Source organism: Gymnoscopelus braueri (genome assembly GCF_963280865.1).
Source record: "Gymnoscopelus braueri genome assembly, chromosome: 16".
NCBI classification, from domain to species: domain Eukaryota; kingdom Metazoa; phylum Chordata; class Actinopteri; order Myctophiformes; family Myctophidae; genus Gymnoscopelus; species Gymnoscopelus braueri.
In genome coordinates, this window is record NC_137616.1 from 38,493,230 (window position 1) to 38,514,662 (window position 21,433).

General features: G+C 41.6%; 1 protein-coding gene across 2 annotated transcripts in view; it reads right to left on the reverse strand.

The window, feature by feature from the left end:
• Window positions 1–2,479: 2,479 nt before the first annotated feature.
• The window catches only part of LOC308102658 (CYFIP-related Rac1 interactor A), a 46,987-nt gene continuing 28,033 nt past the window's right edge, over window positions 2,480–21,433 (reverse strand). The window contains exons 3-12 of one of the 2 annotated variants that reach the window (XM_080452482.1): window positions 18,357–18,436; window positions 16,054–16,175; window positions 15,505–15,610; window positions 14,924–15,060; window positions 14,550–14,627; window positions 14,231–14,347; window positions 13,423–13,502; window positions 12,916–13,042; window positions 4,411–4,481; window positions 2,480–3,674 (exon numbers count right to left, since the gene is read on the reverse strand). In XM_080452482.1, coding sequence (XP_080308608.1) covers window positions 3,608–3,674; window positions 4,411–4,481; window positions 12,916–13,042; window positions 13,423–13,502; window positions 14,231–14,347; window positions 14,550–14,627; window positions 14,924–15,060; window positions 15,505–15,610; window positions 16,054–16,175; window positions 18,357–18,426 — 975 coding nt within the window. In that variant the 5' untranslated portion in view covers window positions 18,427–18,436 and the 3' untranslated portion in view covers window positions 2,480–3,607. Of the gene's footprint in view, window positions 3,675–4,410; window positions 4,482–12,915; window positions 13,043–13,422; window positions 13,503–14,230; window positions 14,348–14,549; window positions 14,628–14,923; window positions 15,061–15,504; window positions 15,611–16,053; window positions 16,176–17,859; window positions 17,964–18,356; window positions 18,437–21,433 lie in introns of those variants that run through there. The other variant, XM_080452481.1, reaches the window with a different exon arrangement.

A 21,433-nucleotide genomic window follows, 5' to 3' on the forward strand; every position in this document is an offset into this window, starting at 1 on the left:
GAGTTCTCTCTCCTGATTGTATGAAACTGGTATCCTGACCTGAAAATGCAGTTTCTGTTTATTAAAGAGATAGAGAGACAGGGAGACCCTTTTGATGTTCTCCTAAAATGGAGCATTACGGAAAGACTTGCTTACTATAAAGTAAAACCAAAAGAACCTTGTCCATGTAAGAAATGTACCACTTTTATTTGTCAGTCCACACATCCCATCCAATATGCAATACAAAGCCAATGCAATTCTTGAACATCGAATCATCAGACCTAAAAAAAACAAACATTTCAACCACAATAACGCTCATTTAAAGACAAAAAGAGATTTTGTCTCAGTATGCAACACAGCTGCTTGCATGCTGTACATCACACAGTAGCATATAGCATGATTTATACTTTGTCGTACGGTGGCGTCACGCACATAAAATAGCCGATCTACAAGCTCACAACGCATCACGGATGGGACACGTTGTGCACTTGTAGATAAGCTATTTGTGGTGCACAACACTGACGCACAACAGAGCATACATTTTTCCTCACTAATCACAACTCTGGAAATCACTTCAGTCAGTGGATGTACACTATCAATATCATACGTACACTCTCTTTACATCTCACATAGTCCATGTGTACAGTATTCATTCATTGCATATAAAAACAATTGCATCCAAAAAAAAAAAAATCTCACACAATATATTACTAAATACCGGGATGATAAAAAAATTAACAATCAACATATCTAAAATGAACGGTAGATAACTGATGCATTAGTAGCAAATGTGAGTAGGGTACAAGGCAGGAGTGTGTTCCATATATGGCTTATGGGGCGAAATACAATAAAGCTCAATTGAAGAAGCAGAAGTAATTATTCAACAAGAAACTGAGATACCGATATATACCCATGTTACACATTTAGTAGGTTAGTAGTTCCATTATTTGCCGGTTTACAATAATGCTTAATTTATTTTAACGACGAAATCAGACTTTAGATTTAAGGCAGTTGGTAGTATGTAGTTCCTACACCAGTGATTAGAAGCAATTGGTTCAAATGTAGCCTGTAGGTAGATGATACGGTCTATTGTTGATTGGCCACGCAAGTTCATTCTAGACAAGCAATATGATTGGTCCAAAAAGTACATATTCCAGCTGTGGTGTGAATTTATAAAGAAAATAAACAGTTAGCTGTTATTGCATTGCCTTTTTGGCTGCCATGCCTACCAGCTAATCTTGGAGCTGGTTGGTGACCTTTCTTATGTCGTCCCGACTCCCCGTTTTAATAGATTTTAAAGGAATACTACATCCATCTCCAATTCGGTGAACTTTGGAGCCCAGTGATCCAATTACAATTGATCTCCAGTGATGGATGAGCGGGGAAGCTGCCTTCACCCATCTCTGCAATATATACCAATAAAGGCTGTACTGAATGATTTGTGCCAACAAGAGAGCCTTTCTATCCCTCTGCCTCAAATAACCACCCTGGTTGAGAGACGCTGAGTGAACATGTTGAGTGTTATTCTAATTCTAATAGAATGCACAGTCAGTCATACTCACTTAATACAAAATGGCTTCAGTTGTTTGATTTGTTGTCGTTGCTGCCAGACGCTTCTTTGAATACAAATGAGTTCCTGTCTTTTGTCTCTGCATTTGCCCTTCATTAACAATATGAGACTTACAAAAGCAACATTGAAGCACAATATGCTGATGAATGTAAAGTACAACAGTCAATAATAATGAGATAGTCTGATTCTGAGAAATTTAGTTACGGTCATTATTTATTCATGGGCCACTCCATTAGAGCAACCTTGAGTTGTAATGAAGGGCGTATATATATATACAGTATATATATCCTTTATTTACCCTGAGTGAGTGGAGTGAAAAGAACCAAGAGGGTGATAACCTTGCCCTGGTTGGTCAGCTGCCTTATCTTCCCTAGGGGTTATATGGCACCTGATCAATCAGGGCAAGCTTAAGTGCCACTGTGCGCTGAACTGGCACTGTGAGCGACCTCTCACCATGTAAAATTTGGACAAAACTCGACTGCCAAACATGGTTGCTGTGGATGGTTTGGTAGAATTCACAGCCGAGTCGACACTGTATGTCATCCACTCACAAGAAACCAAAACACAGCAGAAAACAGCGACTTATGGTTCTATCTGGTGCAGAAACAACAACAATGGTACCAGAGACAATAGACAGAATAACAACAGATCATTGAACAGATCATATAAAAGCTGAATGACAAGACTCAAAAGGTATTTTGGGGGTATAAAATAAAGTGACATAATAATAGGTATGCCCTGATTGGCCATTTTGGCCCCTGCTTTGGAAACGAGGAATTACTTATTTCCCCTTCCTGAAAGTTTAAAAGGCTTCAATGGGGCCTTTAACCACCTAAACCCCAGCATCCATTCTGGGGGGAACATGAGCCAAAAATAGCCGATCTAGAGATTTGGTGTAGAGGGGATAAAAAGAGCGGACCAAGTACAAAGGCAACTCAGGTCCAGTTTACTAAGTATAGAGGGTTTAAGTGGTAAAAAAAAAAAAAACACATTATGGAACACCATTCATCACAATTACAAATCCCTACCTGAGCAGAGTTCACAAAACATGTTTTTCTTTTTTGCTCATACAAAAGAGGAATTTATTCAGAATTAAAGCTTGTGTGTTTTGGAAAAAACAGTTTTTTTTTTGTTAGATACAAAAGCCACACAGACGATGAAGAGAGGAAGAATACGCACAAACAAAACACCTAAATGCATCACTCTGAGCTTTGCCATACAACAAATGAAAACTTTTGGTTGGTAGATTTATTTCTCGTGGCGCACATATTATACAGTAGGCTACCACCTCTTCCGTCATCACAGCCTACCCAATACATCACAACAAACTGACATCAACTGATTGGTAACATTTGATTTGCATACTAGCAATGACATAACCTTTATCACATCATAATAGCGGTAGGTATGTTTGATTGTTTTGAACAGGTGAGCTGGATGGCAGGGGGCTTGCTCTAAAAAGTCGAACCTAACAGCTGGAAAGAGTGCAACATGCCGTTGACACAAACGCGGCAGACAATAAATCCAACATGAATTTTCTTGAGAAAAGAAGTGTCATGTTGTTAACAAGCCAATTCGCTGAACTTGTTTCAAGATAACTCTGTCAGTCACCATTTAATCGCTAAATCGCTCTTAAAATCAGAACTATAGTAAATTCTCTCACTCCATGCCATTCCCCCCACAATCATTTTAAGCAGAATGTGTTATGCTATATATTATCTTTACTTAAGTTAAATTTGATGGTTAAGTTAAACAAGATGGACATGTTTCATCACACTCATCTCCTCATACATAGAATTGGCGGGCAAGTTGTGGAATATAAGGCTGAGGGTAAGTTAGGTATCTGTGCTTCAGTAAACAGTTTTTGTTTTGCTATGGAAATGGTACATGTTCTGTGGGTTTCAGTGACTTGGAGGGAATGACTATGTAAATACACACAAGTATTAACATCGAGTCTTTCGTTTTCTTTAAATAATGTAAACATATACATCTTTCTGAGGTCAGTAAATCGATCCTCTTCATGTTTATTAATATATATATATAAAAAAAAGGAAAAGGTTACATTTGGAGCATTGTTCGAATGTTCTTCGGAGTGGACTCGTCGTTCAGGTGTTTTGTGGTGAATCTAAATGCAAAGAAAAACAATGTTCAGATCAGAACAAAACCAAACTCCTCGCAGCACCTGCAACATCCACATAGTTTGAGGGGACGCGCCGCTACAGGCGCAAGCGCTTCAGAAATGCCGGCTGTGTCAGGCTGTGTCTACAGAAAGTGGTTTTGTTTTGGCTGCCAGCACTACCGATGTACTTGGTACTCTTGGTTATCCACATGAATCCTAGCGTCCCTATTCTGGGGTGAACATTCAGCAAAAATAGCACATCTACAACCTCACAACGTGTAGGAACGTGACATGTTGTGATCTTATAGATCGTCTATTTTAGGTGAAGAGATTTGATGTAAAGGGTGGGGGGGGGGGAATGCAGACCAAACAGAGCTCTGGGGGACCCAGCTCAACTAAGTATATATAGGGTTTGTTTAAAAGCACTGTGACGAATGGTGCTACTCCTTTCACCTCGCGCTGAAAAGTTGTTTATATTTTAACTTTTATGAGCCTCTTAAAAAAACTGTAGAAAAAAGAGACGAGTGCATGCCAGTACCATAGAAAAACATTGGTTTTGTTGGCAACGTGTTTCTAGTGACACCCTGGTCCTAACCTGGCAAAACACAAAATAGCAAAAAGAACATCTACAACCTCACAATGTGCCACATTAAAACACTCGTAAATCGGCTATTTTCACTATTCGTTATACGATAAAGTATATAGGGCTGAAACAATTCAAAAGGAAGGTAGAAGGACCTACTTGAGGGCGTTTAGAAGGCCTTCTACGTTGTCTGCTGGCTGCTCCTTCAACACCTTGATGCAGCCTTTCATCTGACGACAAAGATGAAACGCATCAATTAATGCTCTTCAACAAAGTGAACAGAGCTGTGGCAAAAGTTTGGCAATTACTTTTTTGGTAAATATTGTTTTTCTTCCATAATACAGGTTTGGCTTAATCACATTCATGTAACAGCAGAAGCAATATCTATGTTTTTCAAGTGTGTGCGTGTGTGTGTGTGTGTGTTAGGGTGCATCAAAAAATACAAATTTAACCTGCTGATCTGTTAATGTGATAAAAGTGTTCCAATGCATGTTACAACACATGCAAAATATTTTTGCAATACGAGGTGATTTAGAGGTGCAACGGCCATCATCTTTTATGGCAAAAGGGGGTAACCAGCATACTATGAATGTTTCTACCTTTTGTTTATTTATTACAAAAACAAATCTAATTTAATATTACTGCCATCACCAACACATTGTGCATAATGCACTCTAGCTACAACTTTCATTTCAACATTCAACATAATGTTTATTTGGTAGCCACGCTAACCTGAGACAATCGAGGACAATTCTAATGCTAACGAAGCACAATGCTGTGAGGCAAAAAGACTCCACCCTTTACCTGAAGACAATTGAGGTAATCTACTCTCCATTCTTTGTGTTGATGTACTTTTATTAAGGATATTTTCATATAATTTGAACTGTTTTGGGAGCTGCCCGGCAGGCACGCTTTACCAAGGAGCAGCAGGAAATGACGTGTGAAGTCCAGAATGGCGATGTTGGAGAGCGAAAGTGATGAGCATAGCGATACAGAAGACTGGCACCACAGCCTGCATTCCACCCTACATCCTCAGCCGGCCGAGTCTCGTGTCACTGGCTACACTGTTGAAGATCACACGATGCAGCAGGCTGCCTTCGCACGCAAGTTCAGAGTTGTTAAGAGCGGTAATTGTGCAAATATTTCAGCATCCTACGCGACAGCAGATCGATCACGCCGCCAAGTGCTGGAGGCTGTCAATAAAGAACCACCACAAGCAGTGGACACCATATCCTATGTGCACCCTGCAAGGTTATTATAGTTAACTAAAACGAAATTTAAAGGTGAAAAAACATTTCAGTTAACTAAAGAAAAAAGAAAAACGATAACTAACTGAAACTATATTGTGTGTTTACAAAACTAACTAAAACTAACTGAAATTATAGTCAAAATGCCCTTCGTTTTAGTTTTTCTCAATATTTATAAGCCTTTTAGATTCAAATTAATTCGATTCATATTTCCCCTGAGCAGTTCTACGTCAGTTGCAGTCACCGTTGGTCCGCTGACGTAGTCGCCCCAAAACAACTCAGGGCAAATCCGGCGGTATTAGAATCACTGGTACACGAAAGAATTGGGGGCGAGCGTGTTTTGGGGCGAGTTACTCCGGTTGTTTTCAATGTGCATCGTAGCACGTGAGCAGCACTGACTGACTGACTGACTGCACGGCACTGCACGTTACTTTATAATGGCGACGGAGAAACAAGTTGGGAGAAATATGGTCCTATATGGGATTTATTTGAATACAACAGCAAGAAAGACAATAACAATTGCCTTGTAGTGCAAACGGGTGATACAATGTGGAGCAATTATCAAGGGGAAAAACTAACAAAAAAAACTAACACTAAAACTAATAAAAACTAAACTAAAACTAAGCGTTGTCACAAAAATAGAAACTAAATAAAAACTAGCAAACCCGCTCTAAAAACTAACTAAAACTAACTGAATTAGATTTTTTGGGGTCAAAACTAACTAAAACTAACTGAATTAGAAAAAAAAAATTCAAAACTAACTAAAACTAAACTATAATAAAAAATCCAAAACTATTAAAACCTTGGCACCCTGCACTGGGAGAGCAAGTTGACACTGATGTTCAGCAATGTGTGCCAGTTGGAGGAGCGTTTGACAGTGGTGGTTGGAGATGCGGAGCAGCTCAAACTGCTTGGTGTGCCAGCATATACAAAGAGGAAAGACGAGGCGTGCAGAGAGATCATCGCCCGGCTGACATACAAGCTACTGCAGGACTGGTGCTGTGACGACCAGGTTATCAACATGGTATTTGACACCACTGACTATTATTTTTTAATAATAACCATGTCCCACATAATTCTCTACAACAGCACTTCTTTATGTCTGAGTCATAGTGTAGGGAACTTTGTCAGAGCACCCGTTGTACTCGTCTGGCTCTGTGTCCCTTTGTGCCCATATATGGAGATCTCCGTTTCTGTCTGTATACGCTTAGTCTAAGGTTTTTCTCTAGTGTGGATATGCTGGTGTCTTCAGGCTACCTAACTGACTGAAACTCTTGTCACACAGTTTACAGTGGAAAGGTTTATCTCCAGTGTGGATACGCTGGTGTGTCTTCAGGTTACCTAACTGACTGAAACTCTTGTCACACAGTTTACAGTGGAAAGGTTTTTCTCCAGTGTGGATACGCTGGTGTGTCTTCAGGCTACCTAACTCAGTGAAACTGTTGTTACATTGTTTACAGTGGAAAGGTTTTTCTCCAGTGTGGATAAGCTGGTGTGTCTTCAGGCTACCTAACTGACTGAAACTCTTGTCACACAGTTTACAGTGGAAAGGTTTATCTCCAGTGTGGATACGCTGGTGTGTCTTCAGGTTACCTAACTGAATGAAACTCTTGTCACACAGTTTACAGTGGAAAGGTTTATCTCCAGTGTGGATATGCTGGTGTGTCTTCAGGCTACTTAACTGACTGAAACTCTTGTCACACAGTTTACAGTGAAAAGGTTTATCTCCAGTGTGGATACGCTGGTGTGTCTTCAGGCTACCTAACTGACTGAAACTCTTGTCACACTGTTTACAGATGTGAGTTTTCTTTACTGTGTCAGTCAGATAATGTCTCTTTACTTCCGATTGCGTTAAAGTCTTGGTAGACTGTTGACTACTGTAAGGTCTTTCTTCTTCTGAGTTTCCTTGCTGCTGGCTTGTTGTCAGGAACAGTGGGTTCATCGTTAAAGCTGCTGCTATGCATGGGCTGCAATGGTCCAAGAATGTAACTAATGATGTGTGACCTTACTATCCAGGATTTGTTACAGGGTAATTACCAGCTGAATATCAAGCGTATGGATCTCCGCTAATAGCGCCTCTTGTAGGTGCTGAAGGCTTCCTCTAGGTCTCTCTCCATGTGTGTCATACACACTGTGCAGTCTGGTTTTAAGCTGAGCTGATTCAAAGCTCATGTCATCATTATGTTGTCACTATGATGTCAGCCATGCCCAAATATGGAGTCATTTACTGAGATAGTTTCAGCCCAGTCAAACCTAAATTGTCTTTCAGTATGTATTCTAGTATTCTAACATGAAAAAAATGACAGTCATAATTTATACCAGCTCGTGCCAAGCTAAACAATAAAAACTGCAGTATTAAATAACATAATTATGCAACTCCTTTAAACACTGTTTAAGAGACATCGCACATTTCATTGTTATTAATGAATTTGTTTTAACTTTAAAATCTGTAGTTCGTTTATTTGGCCACTGGATGGCGGCCTGGGCTTTTTTAGCGTTGTTTAAAGCCACACCCCTTTTGCCGGGTAGGCTGTATATAAGAAATGAAGGGCACGCCGCCATTTTGAAGGAAATGCACAATCCTTAGCCTGTTCCTTGAACAGCTCTCTAGCGAGCTGGTAAAAAAATTTGAAAAGATAAACTAGACTAGAGAGCAGTCACGGGTTGCCAACCAAGGGGGTGCAAACGTCAGAAGGCAGAGTCAATTAGAATGGAATCTGAGTGATACATCTTGATCAAATGACCCCAGATAGGCGCTCGGGTGGCACAGTAGTAAAGTTTCTGCACACCAATGCGGAGGTTATGGGTTCGAATCCACCGTGGTGCAGCCGGCTTTGTCGAGTGTCACAATATTGGCCTGTGTTTGGGGGAGGGAAGCCGGGCACGGAGGGTGATATTTGTCAATGCCCGTACTCCTATCGGCTGGTGTGGCAACTGCCAGCAGGGAGTGTTGGGCGGGGTTGAGTAGGACGAAGGACGTCAAGTGCTGTGACGACCAGGTTATCAACATGGTATTTGACACCACTGCTCTGGTCCGGGTGCCGGCATCACATTGGTGAGGTGCTCCTCAGCCACATTTTCACTGATCTCAAGGTGGAGACGTTACGCTCACCAGGGGTTACTTTGTTTAGGCGTCTGCAGGACAACTGGAACTTGCTGCCGGCCTGCCGCACAATTACAGTGGCCCATTGTCCCGCTACATTACTGCCAATGCCGAACAACAGTTACTGGGCAAGTTACGTGCTGAACTTGCTGTGTGTACTGCAGCAGTGATAGACTACAAGCGAGGCGACTACCACAAGTTTGTGCAGCTGTGTCTTGTCTATCGGGTGCAGATGATGCAGCACAGAATGCAGTATACTTTCAACGGTAGGGAGCTCTGCACAAGGCGTGCTGGATGGCCAAGCTCCTCTACACTCTCAAGCTGGCTTTGATGGAGCAGCATATCGCCTTGCTTCCCCAGGGCACCATCACCACATGGCAGTAGGTGCTGAAGATTCGGGTGTTTGCCAACTTCATAACGCACATCTACGCAACATGGTGGCTGACCTGTGACATAGCCGTAGATGCCGCATAGAATGACCTCAAACTCTACCACAACCTACAAGTCTGTTGACGAGGGCATTGCAACATCAGCCATGAAAGCGCTGAAGAGGCATCTCAGGTACCTGACCGGTGAGATGCTGCCCCTGGCACTCTTCAGCACCAAGGTGCCAGCTGCGTCGTGCACTTGTGGATGCCATCTTGGAGCACAAGCTAAATGATATTCCCATGCAAGCCCCAAAGCAGCGCTTTGGCACTGGTTTTGGCAAGCCAAAGCTTCCAGTCCTCTCGCCGACCACCAGGTTGGCCGACCTCGCCAATCCAGACTGCTGGTTCGGTATGCACCAGCTGCACATCGATCCAGAATTTCTCTCACTCAATGTAGAGGATTGGGCTACCAGTGCATCATTCCAGGCAGGTGTGGTGAATGTGCGTGCCATCAACATTGTGAATGACTGTGCCGAGCGTGGAGTCAAACTCCACAGACTTTGTGGCAGCAGCCAAGAGTGAGCAACATCTGCAGAATCTGCAGGCAGTTGAGCATGACCACTGTGAACACCCCAATCTTCGCTGCTGCAAGCGCAAGCTGAACACAGTGTTTTTTTTGTTTTTGTTAGAATGTTTTTCAGTGATATTCAATGAAAATGTCAATGTTTCTTCTTAAATAAACACATTTTGCTCTTTTCAAAAACATCTTCTCAAAAACTATTTGTTGTATTTTTGAGAACTTGCCATGTTATGTTATCAAGAAATGAGAGTTCAAAAAGCACCCAAAATGGCACTTTTTGGCAAAATTTGACATGCTGCGTTGCACCTCTAAATCTGAATGAATTTCCCCCAAACGTTGCACAAATCATTTGTATAGACATTGGAACAAAATGCAACACCTAACAGTTTGATATTTTGAGATAAAAAATGTTGCATCGCATTTTGATGCACCCTAGTGTGTGTGTGCGCGTGCGTGCGTGCGCATGCGTGTGTATGAATCTTAGGCCATATCCACACGGAGACGTTTTAAAAAATGTCACAGAGTCGTTTTCAAAAAGTTTACCGTACACACGGAATCGTCTCAAGAAATGTGTGTGTCCACACGAAACCACTGAAAACGCCACAAACTGAAAACGCTGTAGTATATATGCCTGGCCTGTGGGTGGTGCTGTGGAGGAAAGTTACTAAGTACATTTACTCAAGTACTGTACTTAAGTACAATTGAGGTATTTTTCACTTTACTCGAGTATTTCCAAATTCCAATACTTTTACTTCTACTCCACTACATCTCAGAGGAAAATATTGTACTTTTACTCCACTACAATTATTTGAACGCTTTAGTTAATACTAGTGACTTTGCAGATATAATCATGACATTATAAAACATTTATATTTATTTATTTGCCCTATTTTACATAGACTATTTAAAAATAGCCGATCTACAAGCTCACAACGCGCATCGCGGCGCATTGTGAGCTTGTAGATCAGCTATTTTCAAACATTTCAGTACTTTAAGTATATTTTGATGCCAATACTTTTGTACTTTTACTTTGATTGAACTCAAGTAACATTTTGAGCACAGGCCTTTTACTTGTAACAGAGTATTTTTATATTGTGGTATTGCTACTTTTACTTGCTTTTACTTTTACTTTACTAACATTGACAGCTACTCACAACGTCTCCTGAACGCACAGTCTGTGTAAAGTCTACAACACATACACACACAATGCCTGACAGAGACATACCATACAGAGAGAAGCTGAACGCGGATGCAAAGGCACGCTACCTGGAAAAAAATTCATTACATCTACAGTATGCCCCAGATCATGTAATGACAGTGTGCCCAGTCAGAGTCACAATCATTCATTTCATAGACTGGTTCACCTGAACCGAAAATAAAATAGTCAACTTGAGTACTGATTATTTATATATTATTATTTATATTATTAGCGAAGTATTATTATTATTATTATTATTATTATTATTATACTGTTCATTCATTAATCATTGAGCTAGTAAGTGAACGGAACGGAACCTGTGTTGCCAGATTTTGCGAGAAAAATAAGCAACCAGGTCTATGAAAACAAGCCCAGAAGAAGTGGCTTAGTGACATCAGCTACTTGAATGAAAATAGCCGATCTACAAGCTCACGTGAGCTTGTACATAGGCTATTTAAAAAAAACTCTTGCAATAAAATAAAGAATACTTGTTTTTGTTTTTTTTAACATTCTAACAACACTAATGCTCTGGCACAGAACATTTTCATGAAAATATTTGAAAACCACTGGTTTAAAAAAAAAAAAAAAAGATTGGAAGCAAGCCTAAATAAGCAAGAACACATAAGCAAGAACACTTTATAAATAAGCCACACAAAAAACGCAACCCGCAACTACCAATTTTACAAGCAACTTTACAGAAAAAGCCAGAAAAAGTTCTGCCCAAAGTCGCTTATAATAAGCCGACATGGCAACGCTGATTCTCATCCAGACTCGGTCTCATCAATCAACACAACATGTTTATATTTTTATTGTGTGCTGTCATGCTTGTTTGAGCACAGGTAGAGAGCCTAAATGTGTTTGTTTCATTGTATTTAAGATATTCGATATAAATTCTTTTTTTTTAAATGCCAGATTTAGCTAATACGGCCGTAAACGTCCCATTCAAACTGCTAGCTTAGCCACTAGCGTTTGTACTTTCTCTATTTACAACCCGTACATCTACATAAACGTTCAGATCTCAAATATAAAGTGCTTAACTCATGGCCATGGATGTTAAAATTCACTTCAAGTGGGTATAAGTACCCGTATCTTCCGTATTGTTCAATAAAAAGCATTTTAATAAGATCGGCAGCCATTTTCTCATAGTTATAATGTATTAGAGTGCAATACTCCTCCCAACCGGTAGGGTCGCGTAAATGAAAGTCAATGGAGAAAATTCGAAGTCAATGGCCACCAATCGGATTAAAATGATTTTTATTGAACAATACGGAAGATAGGTGTACTTATGCGGGCCAATACATAAGTGTAACATCCGTGGCCATGGGGTCAGCACTTTATATTAGAAATATGAACGTTTATGTAGATGAACGGGTTATAAATGGAGAAAGTGCAATCACCAGGTTGAAGTTCATCCATGATCGTCGTAACAGACGACCGTCATGTGATCCATGGTCAACAGCAAGACGTTTGTTTTCATTCTTATAAGACCGCATGGCTCATTTGTATGCACGTGAATATACTGTACATTAAAAAGTAACTAAGCGGAAAGTAACTAAGTACATTTACTCCATGTCCACTTGTGGCTGTAAAAGCCCTATTGCGTTAAGTAGTACGAACGCAACGCTGACGGGGTCGGGGTGTTTGTTGTTGGGGGGGGGGGCGGGTGGCGGCGCATGCAGGGTCGGGGGGGGGGGGGGGTCGGGGGGGGGGTTCGGGGGGCACGCATGCAGGGGGGGGGGGGGTGTTCGGCGCATGCGGGTTAAGCGAGAGGTGGAGCTATAGCGTCATCGTTTCAGGAAAGAAGCGTATTTGGTTGTACACACGGAGACGCAAGGGTGGCGTCTTCGGGGGGTGGGGGAACGGGGGGGTGGGGGAACGGGGGGGTGGGGGAACGGGGGTGTGGGGGAACGGGGGGGGTGGGGGGGGCGGGTTTAAGCGAGAGGTGGAGCTATAGCGTCATCGGTTCAGGAAAGATGCGTATTGCCGTATTTGGTTGTACACACGGAGACGCAAGGGTGGCGTTTTCAGATTAATTCACTCTGGGACCCGTTTTCAAAAATAAGCGTATTGCAGACCTAAAACGCCGGCTCCGTGTGGCCAAAACGTGCAAACGATTAAAAACTTATGCGGTTTCACCTAAAATCGTATCCGTGTGGATGTGGCCTTACATCTATCTTAGACGACTTGTTGAAGGCTCCGTTAGGATGGACATGGTCATAAAGTATGATGACTCCAACCATGACCCTCATACAGAACAGCAAGGTGTCCTCACTGTTGAACCGACTCGTATAGTCCCTAGAGAGACAGAGAGAGAGAGAGAGAGAGAGAGACTGAGCCTATACAGTGAACACAGATCACCTACCTGTCATTATTGAATCACTTTCAACCTGACATCCCTATTTAGATCGCCATAGGCGGAAATCTTATTTATTTAAAAAAAAATAGCACATCTATAAGCTCACAACACCATGACGATGTGAGCTTGTAGATGTGCTATTTTCAACAACACTGTTCATACGATTAAGTATAGAATAGGCCTTAAGTTGTTAACAATATGATAAGTGGTGTAAGTACAACAATACGATAAGTGGTGTAAGTATGTTAATACTGTATGTGTATGTGTCCATATGGGGCATGTGAGTAACAGAACCATGTGTAGTTAGAAGTTGACTCACGGTGTCTCCAGCATGACTTTACACACACTGGCCATGGTGCTGAGGACGTCTGTTGTGTTCTCCAGAGGAAGAGTCTTATTCTGCACACAGACCACCAGACATGTTATTAACACATAAGTGTACCTGGGCATGTCATAATAAGTAGTCAATAGTAATAATAATAATAATAATAATAATGCATTTGATTTATAACGCACTTTACATTCTTGCGAATCTCAAAGTGCTACAGGTTTCTCCCAATTTAGTTATGCCAATTGACTGTAGACGCTCGACAAAGCCAGAAGTAGCACTTTACCACTGCGCCACCTGAGCGCCATCTTCTAACTTTTCTAAACTTAACTAAATGTTCTCCAAGTGCAAAAGTCAATGATGTGGCCTGCAAAAAAATATTACACAAGGACCAGCACCTGTAAAATTTGATTACACACGCAGTTCTATCAGTATGCAGTTATACCACAACTTTTATATGAGGCGTCGTAAGTTAAAGTTCTTAAATTAGCTTTTGATGTTCTGGGAGATCATCCAATGGCTTAGAAAACATTGGCCCGAGGCCAAACTTACTTAAAGGCCGCTGGTATAGACAGCTGTAGAGTCCTGTACTAAATATAATCCAACGACAAAAATCTTCTTTTATGGGAGTCCTTGGCACAGAACCTTTCAAATAGGGGTCCACGGCTTAATACATAATCACCCCTATTATGAGACCACTGCCATATAGCATTAAGTCTAATGTCTTTGTACTGTACAGTTTTATCACTCGCTAATAGGAAAATGTTATACAAGGTGACGATAATAGCATCACTCTCACCTCTGTCACAAAGTTTGTGGTTGCGTTGCTGAGTGTTTTCAGCATGGGCGTGGCCTCGGCGTAGAACAGGGACATCCTATTGGCCATCTCGTTGTTGACCTCACTCTCAATGTCCAACTACAGATACAGCAGAACACAATGTTACTCGAAAAGCAGACAACTTTTAATTAATTTGACAACTGCTTTATTGGCAAACTGACATTTTCACCTTGAACACTGAGTGAAAGTACTTAGAAAACTATTGTCACGTAGCCAGACGATCAGTGCCCTCCGCCTACTAATACGCCTGGGAAAAGATAAAACTTAATTTACAACTCACGTTCATGTTGTTTATGCGGTTTCGACTGATTGTTCTTCTGTAGTAGCTGAAGTCGTTCTGGATGGCAGGAATTCTCATCTGAAGTGAGATGAGAAAATGATTACAGCTGCTTCATAATATTTCCCCTTGTTTATCGGGGGGCATTTTAAAGCATTGTTGATACTCTATCTCTGTTCAAATGATTTGACTGTGGGGGAGTGTGTGTGTGTGTGTGTGTGTGTGTGTGTGTGTGTGTGTGTGTGTGTGTGTGTGCTAGCAATTAAGAGAATGAGTGAGAATCAGAATACTTGTGATTGAGTGAATACAAGTGCAAATGTGTGTGTGTCGATGTACTGCATGTCTAACTATGCTGTCCCGCAGCATGTCCAGCAGACCTTGAGCTCGTCGAAGCGCAGCGTGAAGTGGAGGATCTCCGCAAACTGTTTGGCGAGCGCCTGCTCCTTCTCCAGGTGCTGAGTGGGCGTGTAGGGCGCACATGTCAGGCATTCCAGCAAGCTCTGCAGGGCCTCCTCTACAGATCGGAGGATGGGGAGACAAAAAGGCAAAGTAGTTAGAAATGCATATCGTTGCTGTCGGGTAGTTTTTTTGCCCCCCCGAGAGTTTCGTGCACACGTGGTTGCGCTTCGATTTGTGCTGCTGACGCAGGAGTGCTGCGGTTTGGGGACCCAGCATCTCAACTATTCGCCTGCTTGTCACTGGAAATGCAGAGGCTTTAACCACTAAAACACTCTATCCTTAGGAAAATAATACTTAGTTGAACAGGGTCGGCTCTGTACTCTGGTCCGCTCTTTTTCCCCCTTTACACTCTTCGCCAAAAATAGCTGATCTGAAAGCTCAACACGAGCTGGTAGATCTGCTATTTTCTCCGACTGTTTCCACAGAATAGGGATGCTAGGGTTTAAGTGGTTAAGTGGATAGAGTTCCATGGTTATGGTGCAGTTGGTTAACACGGTACCTAATCGCTGTGAGAAGCTGTAGAACTTCTTGAGTCTGATGACCAGCGGGCAGACAGCGTTCCAGGCCCTCTCCTGCAGCAGCAGGTCACTGGGATTCTGTATAGCCTGGATGGACAGACAGACATCACAATCACAATTCAACATCTTTTCATTAACCACTTAAACACTGTCTAGTCTCAGTGAAACAGACTTGAGTTACAACTGTACCAGCTTTTCTCATGCTAATGTTAATTTGTATAAATATGACACCATGCCTCAAAACATTTACAAAACGAAAATGCCCCAATGCCCATCCCTATAGTGAATCAGTGATTATCCGTTTGCATGTTAAGTTTCCTCTGTATATTTAGGTGTAGTATCTTTGTATCTGAATATGCGTCTGCCGTCTTATCTGTCTGTGAGGTTGTCCGCAAGTGGGAGGGTGTGTGTGTGTGTGTGTGTGTGTGTGTGTGTGTGTGTGTGTGTGTGTGTGTGTGTGTGTGTGTGTGTGTGTGTGTGTGTGTGTGTGTGTGTGTGTGTGTGTGTGTGTGTGTGTGTGTTCTCCTTACATCTCTGATCTCCTGCCCTGCTCCCTTGTATGCCTGCAGGGCTTGCAGGATGTTCTCAGAGTCCTGAAGGACTGAGTGAACCTGGTTCCACACCTCACGTTCACCCTCTGTCGGCTGGGCATCTAACACACGCACACAAACACACAACTGTCAGCCAATCTAAAAAAGTCAAGAAGGAATAATATAAACTCATTGTACACCACTGCATGGCATTTTATTCAAGCCTTTTCACATTAGGAAGCGATGCCAGTGGGCGTCAAAGCAGAGATTCAATTTTCGTTTTAATTCAACCGTCACATTTTCAGACGCAACACATCTGGACCGCTCTAATGTGAAATGGCTTTTATTTTGTTTTTGATGATTAAAGTTGGCTTGAACAAAACTCTGCAAACATGTGCGGCGGGATGCATGTGATGTCTCCCACACAAAATGTGTCAACAATCACATTATTCATACAATTCTAACAACATGTTTAGCTTTACAATATGGAAGCATGTGACACATGCACCCAAAAACATTCAGTGCAAGCAAGGACAGATATTTTCCCATAGAATGTTCAAAGGTAATGTTCAAAGGTACAATGAATATATTATCATAGCATACTACGTCAGCAGGTTTTGGATGGTCACAGAGCTACTTTAAAAACTAGCTTAACTGGGCAAAATTAAACCAAATGTATTGTCATTCTGTGAAGGCATCATAATGCTTAATTTATACTTCATTGCATGCCGATGTCACGTGCCAAAAATAACCCAAAGGCATTGTGACAGAAATCTGACTTTAAACAGGGCTGCTGGACACTGACAAATACAATATTGTATACTGTCATAGGCGATGGCCAATAACATATTCTAAGACAAGCTTTTATAACTGAACTAGTATGCATATAGAACATCATCTGATATTAAAATACTGTGTCTGCAGTCTGTTTAGCAATTCAAAACCATTCCAATCCGATTGCTTCCTCCATGCGGAGTAAACACATCTTGTGCTTGGCAGCATTTGTGAGAGAAGTTAAAAATGCCACTGAAGGAAGTGGAAGCACTTTTTTTCCCTGTAGAAAGTATTTTGAAAAAAGGCCAAAGTAGATTTTGATGTTAAAAGTTTGGTTGATTTTGTCTAGGCCTGCATAAGGACAATATTACAGCAAGTAATGTTATAATTAACAAAAAAATTGCATTCATTTAGTCACAATGGATGTACACTAGAGTATGGCAAAGGGCATGCAACAGGGGTCATATTTTTACAGTTTTGCAATGTAATACGGCTGAATGTTTTTTCTGTAACTATGTTAGTTGGACGTATGGAATACTACTACCATATATATGCAGCACTACTACCAAGGAAAATAGGTAAAAGCAAGTCATTTAGATCCTGTGGTCAGGCTGAACCACTGCTGGTTGACAAGGAGGTATTGTACAAAGATCAAAGAGTAACACATCCTCTGCCCAAACTATGCTTTTTGTCTTAGGTCAACAGTTTGGCACTCGAGGAGGGCAGGGGGTGGGGGTATTTGGGGGTCCAGGGTAGAACATAGAAGTTACAGATTGTAACTTCAAATTAAAACTGGGGATGTTACTGTGCTTTGACCTCTAGCGTGAATTATAATAACAGCTGTGAGAGCCAGTATGACAAATTTTAAGATGGAAGGTTGGCTGAATAGAGTGACCATTGACCCCGGGATATAAAGTCATTCTAAAAAGAGATTTTTAAATAAAAAGGGGCGGGGGATTGTTGGAAAGAAGAAAGCAGAGAAGCAGAAAGCAGAGAAGCCAGGCTGGAGGGGCATGCATAAGCTGTGCTCACTTTCAAAGTCAAGGAAAAAGTTTGGCCCCTGTTCAAGTTCTGTGCAAGTGAGCACTTTTAACAGATTCCCCATTTGGTTTCTGTAACAAAGAAAAAAGGGGAGAGAGAAAAGAGAGAAATAATATGTGGTGTTAAAAACAGTGATCCAAAAGTTTTCAGTACAGGACAGGAAGGAACGCCAAATCTGACAGCCAAAGGAGCAGGAAGTCACGAGAGAGAGAGAGAGAGAGAGAGAGAGAGAGAGGGGAGGGGGGAGAGAGAGAGAGAGAAAGGGAATGAAGGAACGGGAGGAATAGAGGAGAGGAAGCAGAACCCCAATCACAGCTTCGACGTCCAGAGTGCTCGGTCTGCAAACACAAAACCACCTGCTGATTTAGAAAGGGGAAAAAAATAGTAGTAATAATAGAGGGGAAAGCTGAGAGAGCCTTCCTCCTTCTCCACCTCTCTCTCTCTTTCCATCCTTCTCTTTTCCTCCTTTGCTCGGCTGCCAGACTTACTTTCAAAGTCCAGGAAAAAGTGTGGATAGTTCTCTATTTCCCTTGTTAGGACCTTTAGCAGGTTACCCATTCCAGCAAACCTAATGAGCAAAATACAATAGTACAAGAAAACAGGCATGAATGCATTATTATCATTATTTCTTTCTTTCTTACCAGTAAAACAAGGCAAGATGTTAATGGTCTATACCACTGGTTCTCAACCTTTTTTAATGTCAAGGACGCCAATTTTGATATGCAATAGGCCATTGACCCCCATCTGATATGATTTATTTAATGATATATAAATAAATAAATAAATAAATACATCAAAGAAATTCCATAAATTAGAAAACAATGTTTAAGTAGTGAAAATAGCCGATCTACAAGATGCGACTGGATCTGCTATTTTCACTCGTTTGGGTCCTGGGGAGACATCACATTTCTCTTTTGGGTCTCGAGCGAAAAGGTTTGGGAACCAGTTGGTCTATCTATCACAAACCCTATCTATCACAAACCCATCACACAGGGAGTACATTTGCAATCTCATCAGCACTTTCCCAGCAGAGGTTGTTTCAATTACTGTAGTTACTACTGGCGTCATCTTTTCTTTTTCTTTCTTTTTCTTCACATAAGAGTCCAGAGATGATACGGATCATAACTCAGATTCAACCCCAAAACGTTGCTAGTACAGTAGGTCTCTTGCCTACTACATTCTGGGGGGGAAAAAATGAAGAAATAGTAGGGGAGTGACATGCAACAAATGGTCCGGCTGGGTTGCCCTCCAGAAGCTTTTTTCGATTCCCATTTTCTAGCCATCTCCTCTCCTCTGTAGCAATCCGGCGAATACAGTTCTAAATAAACTCAGTGCCTCTCAGATCCAGGCCTTGTTAAACGCGAAGAAAGGGGTAATTAAGTCCTAAACGCCAGTTAAGACTCTCCATAAAGATTTCATGGGGAGGCAACAGGCTGGAGGTAAGTAGCAGTTTCCAGGGGAAAGCCAAGCTCCTGATGCATGGAGGGTGGTCAGCTAGGACTCCGTAATAACAGCAGGAGTTCCAACATTACGTGATCACAGGCCGTGGTTTACAGTAGAGGACTTACCTCATTCTTCTATGTCACAGAGCTACTACTGGGCCAGGGCCTAGCCCAGCTACTTTAAAAAAAAAGATTTATCGAGTCATGGGAACGGCGCGGAACCAATGTGGATCTCGGACTTCATGTGGCCAGCCTGTGTAGTCAGTCATCTACAGTATGACTTATCTACAACTCCAAATTTGGGCAAGGTTTCAGCCCAATCAGAGCTCCATTGACTTAAAAAAGGTAAAAAAAAGTAAAAAGTATACCCCAGTATAGTGACCCCAGTTCATATTCATGGAGAATAACAAAAACATGATTTTACATGCAATTAAATTTTTATTTGTAACTTTTTTCTTAGTTTAATTAACTATGATCCCCTGCAGTGTGCACAAGAAATCTGGCACTGATCCGTCGAGCGGTTTGTGAGATAAACTCCGGACACACACACACGCCATAAAAAAAAGTTTCATTTCAAATACTTTGGGGGTGAGACAATGATATCTGTACGTCATTTAGCCCACTTTAATCCATGTTGCGAGACACAGACTACTTGAACTGCTGCTACTACTACATTTCATTAAATGAAAAGGGCCATGAAATGTGCCATCCTCGTCCTGATAAAACCAATGTTTCTGTAGTTTATCAAAACATGAAAAACCAAAACTCCTCCACACTCTATTAGCCACTTGAACCCTTTTCTGGTTATGTCATACTAGGCTTACATTTGGCAACAATAGCAGGCCTACAAGCTCATAACAGGTTGCAATGCGATGCATTGTGAGCTAGTAGATCTGCTATTTTCAGTGTTTTCAGATTTGGTATATAGGGTTTAATCACTGAAACCCTCTGGTCTAGACTTAGGGAAATGGACCCGAGTTGGCTCTGTACTTCGACCGCTTTTTTCAGTCTATATCAAATCTCTTCACTAAAAACAAGCTTGTAGATCGGCTATTTTTATGTAATGTTCACCCCAGAATGGATGCTGGGGTTCACGTAGTTAAGTGGTTGGGAGCTTTATAGAGTAAAAGAGCATGCCTGATACCGACCCACCCACACATACACAGGCCCGCACCTACAGCGAACCTCTCTCCTACTAACTTTAGTCAGGCTCTGAAGTCACAACAAAAGAGAGACTGTGTTCTGTGTACACATGATGATCACCCCATGATCACTGCCACTTCTGAACCCTAATCATCAGGTTTTATCACGCCCTTATCATCAAAGGTGGTCTTATTATGCCAAATTTATGGTCCGTTGTACGACGAAAATTGCTGATATACAAGCTCACAACACGTCACCGACCCAAAAATACACACCCATTTATAACCATTCATCATCTTTCTGTCGAAGTATTTTATTTGACCACAAGGGGGTAGTGTTATACCACAGGCCGTTCACACAGTCCACAACCAATACCAAGGCAGTTACACAGGCACCAGTGTGGCCGTGTTGGGGCATGTGCTGTGCAGACGACTACAAGCTCAATTATTGTTAAACATAACACCCACGGCTAGGAATAAATATACAGTAGGCCAGTGTTTCTCTACAATCGTGTTTCAATCTAATTTGTCTTGGGCACCTGCCAAGCTAAGTTGTTGTTACTTTCAGGTACCATTTGAGATTAAAAACTGCAATATAGCTAGTGGCTACCTCTATAGAAGCAGATAACTATGCACATGTTAACACTAACTCCTCCACACCCCTAGTGTGGTCTTCGTAAGGCAAAAAATAAGTGAGCATCAAGACTGAGCATTAAGATCAAGTGACACATCTACTGTATTGAAACAGATACTAATGAAATCAAACTAGACTGTGCCGACCTCCCCACCCCTCCCCGCCTGCTGAGTAAGATAAGATAAAACTTATATTGATCTCCGGGCGGAAATTAGGCCATTACAGGAGCCGAGAGATGGGACAGAGATGAAGGTACAAAGGAAAATAAACGATGACTCTGCATCTCTACAGAATGTAGAATGTACTGTATGCATTATGCAACAGTAGACAGTCCTCAGTTATAATTT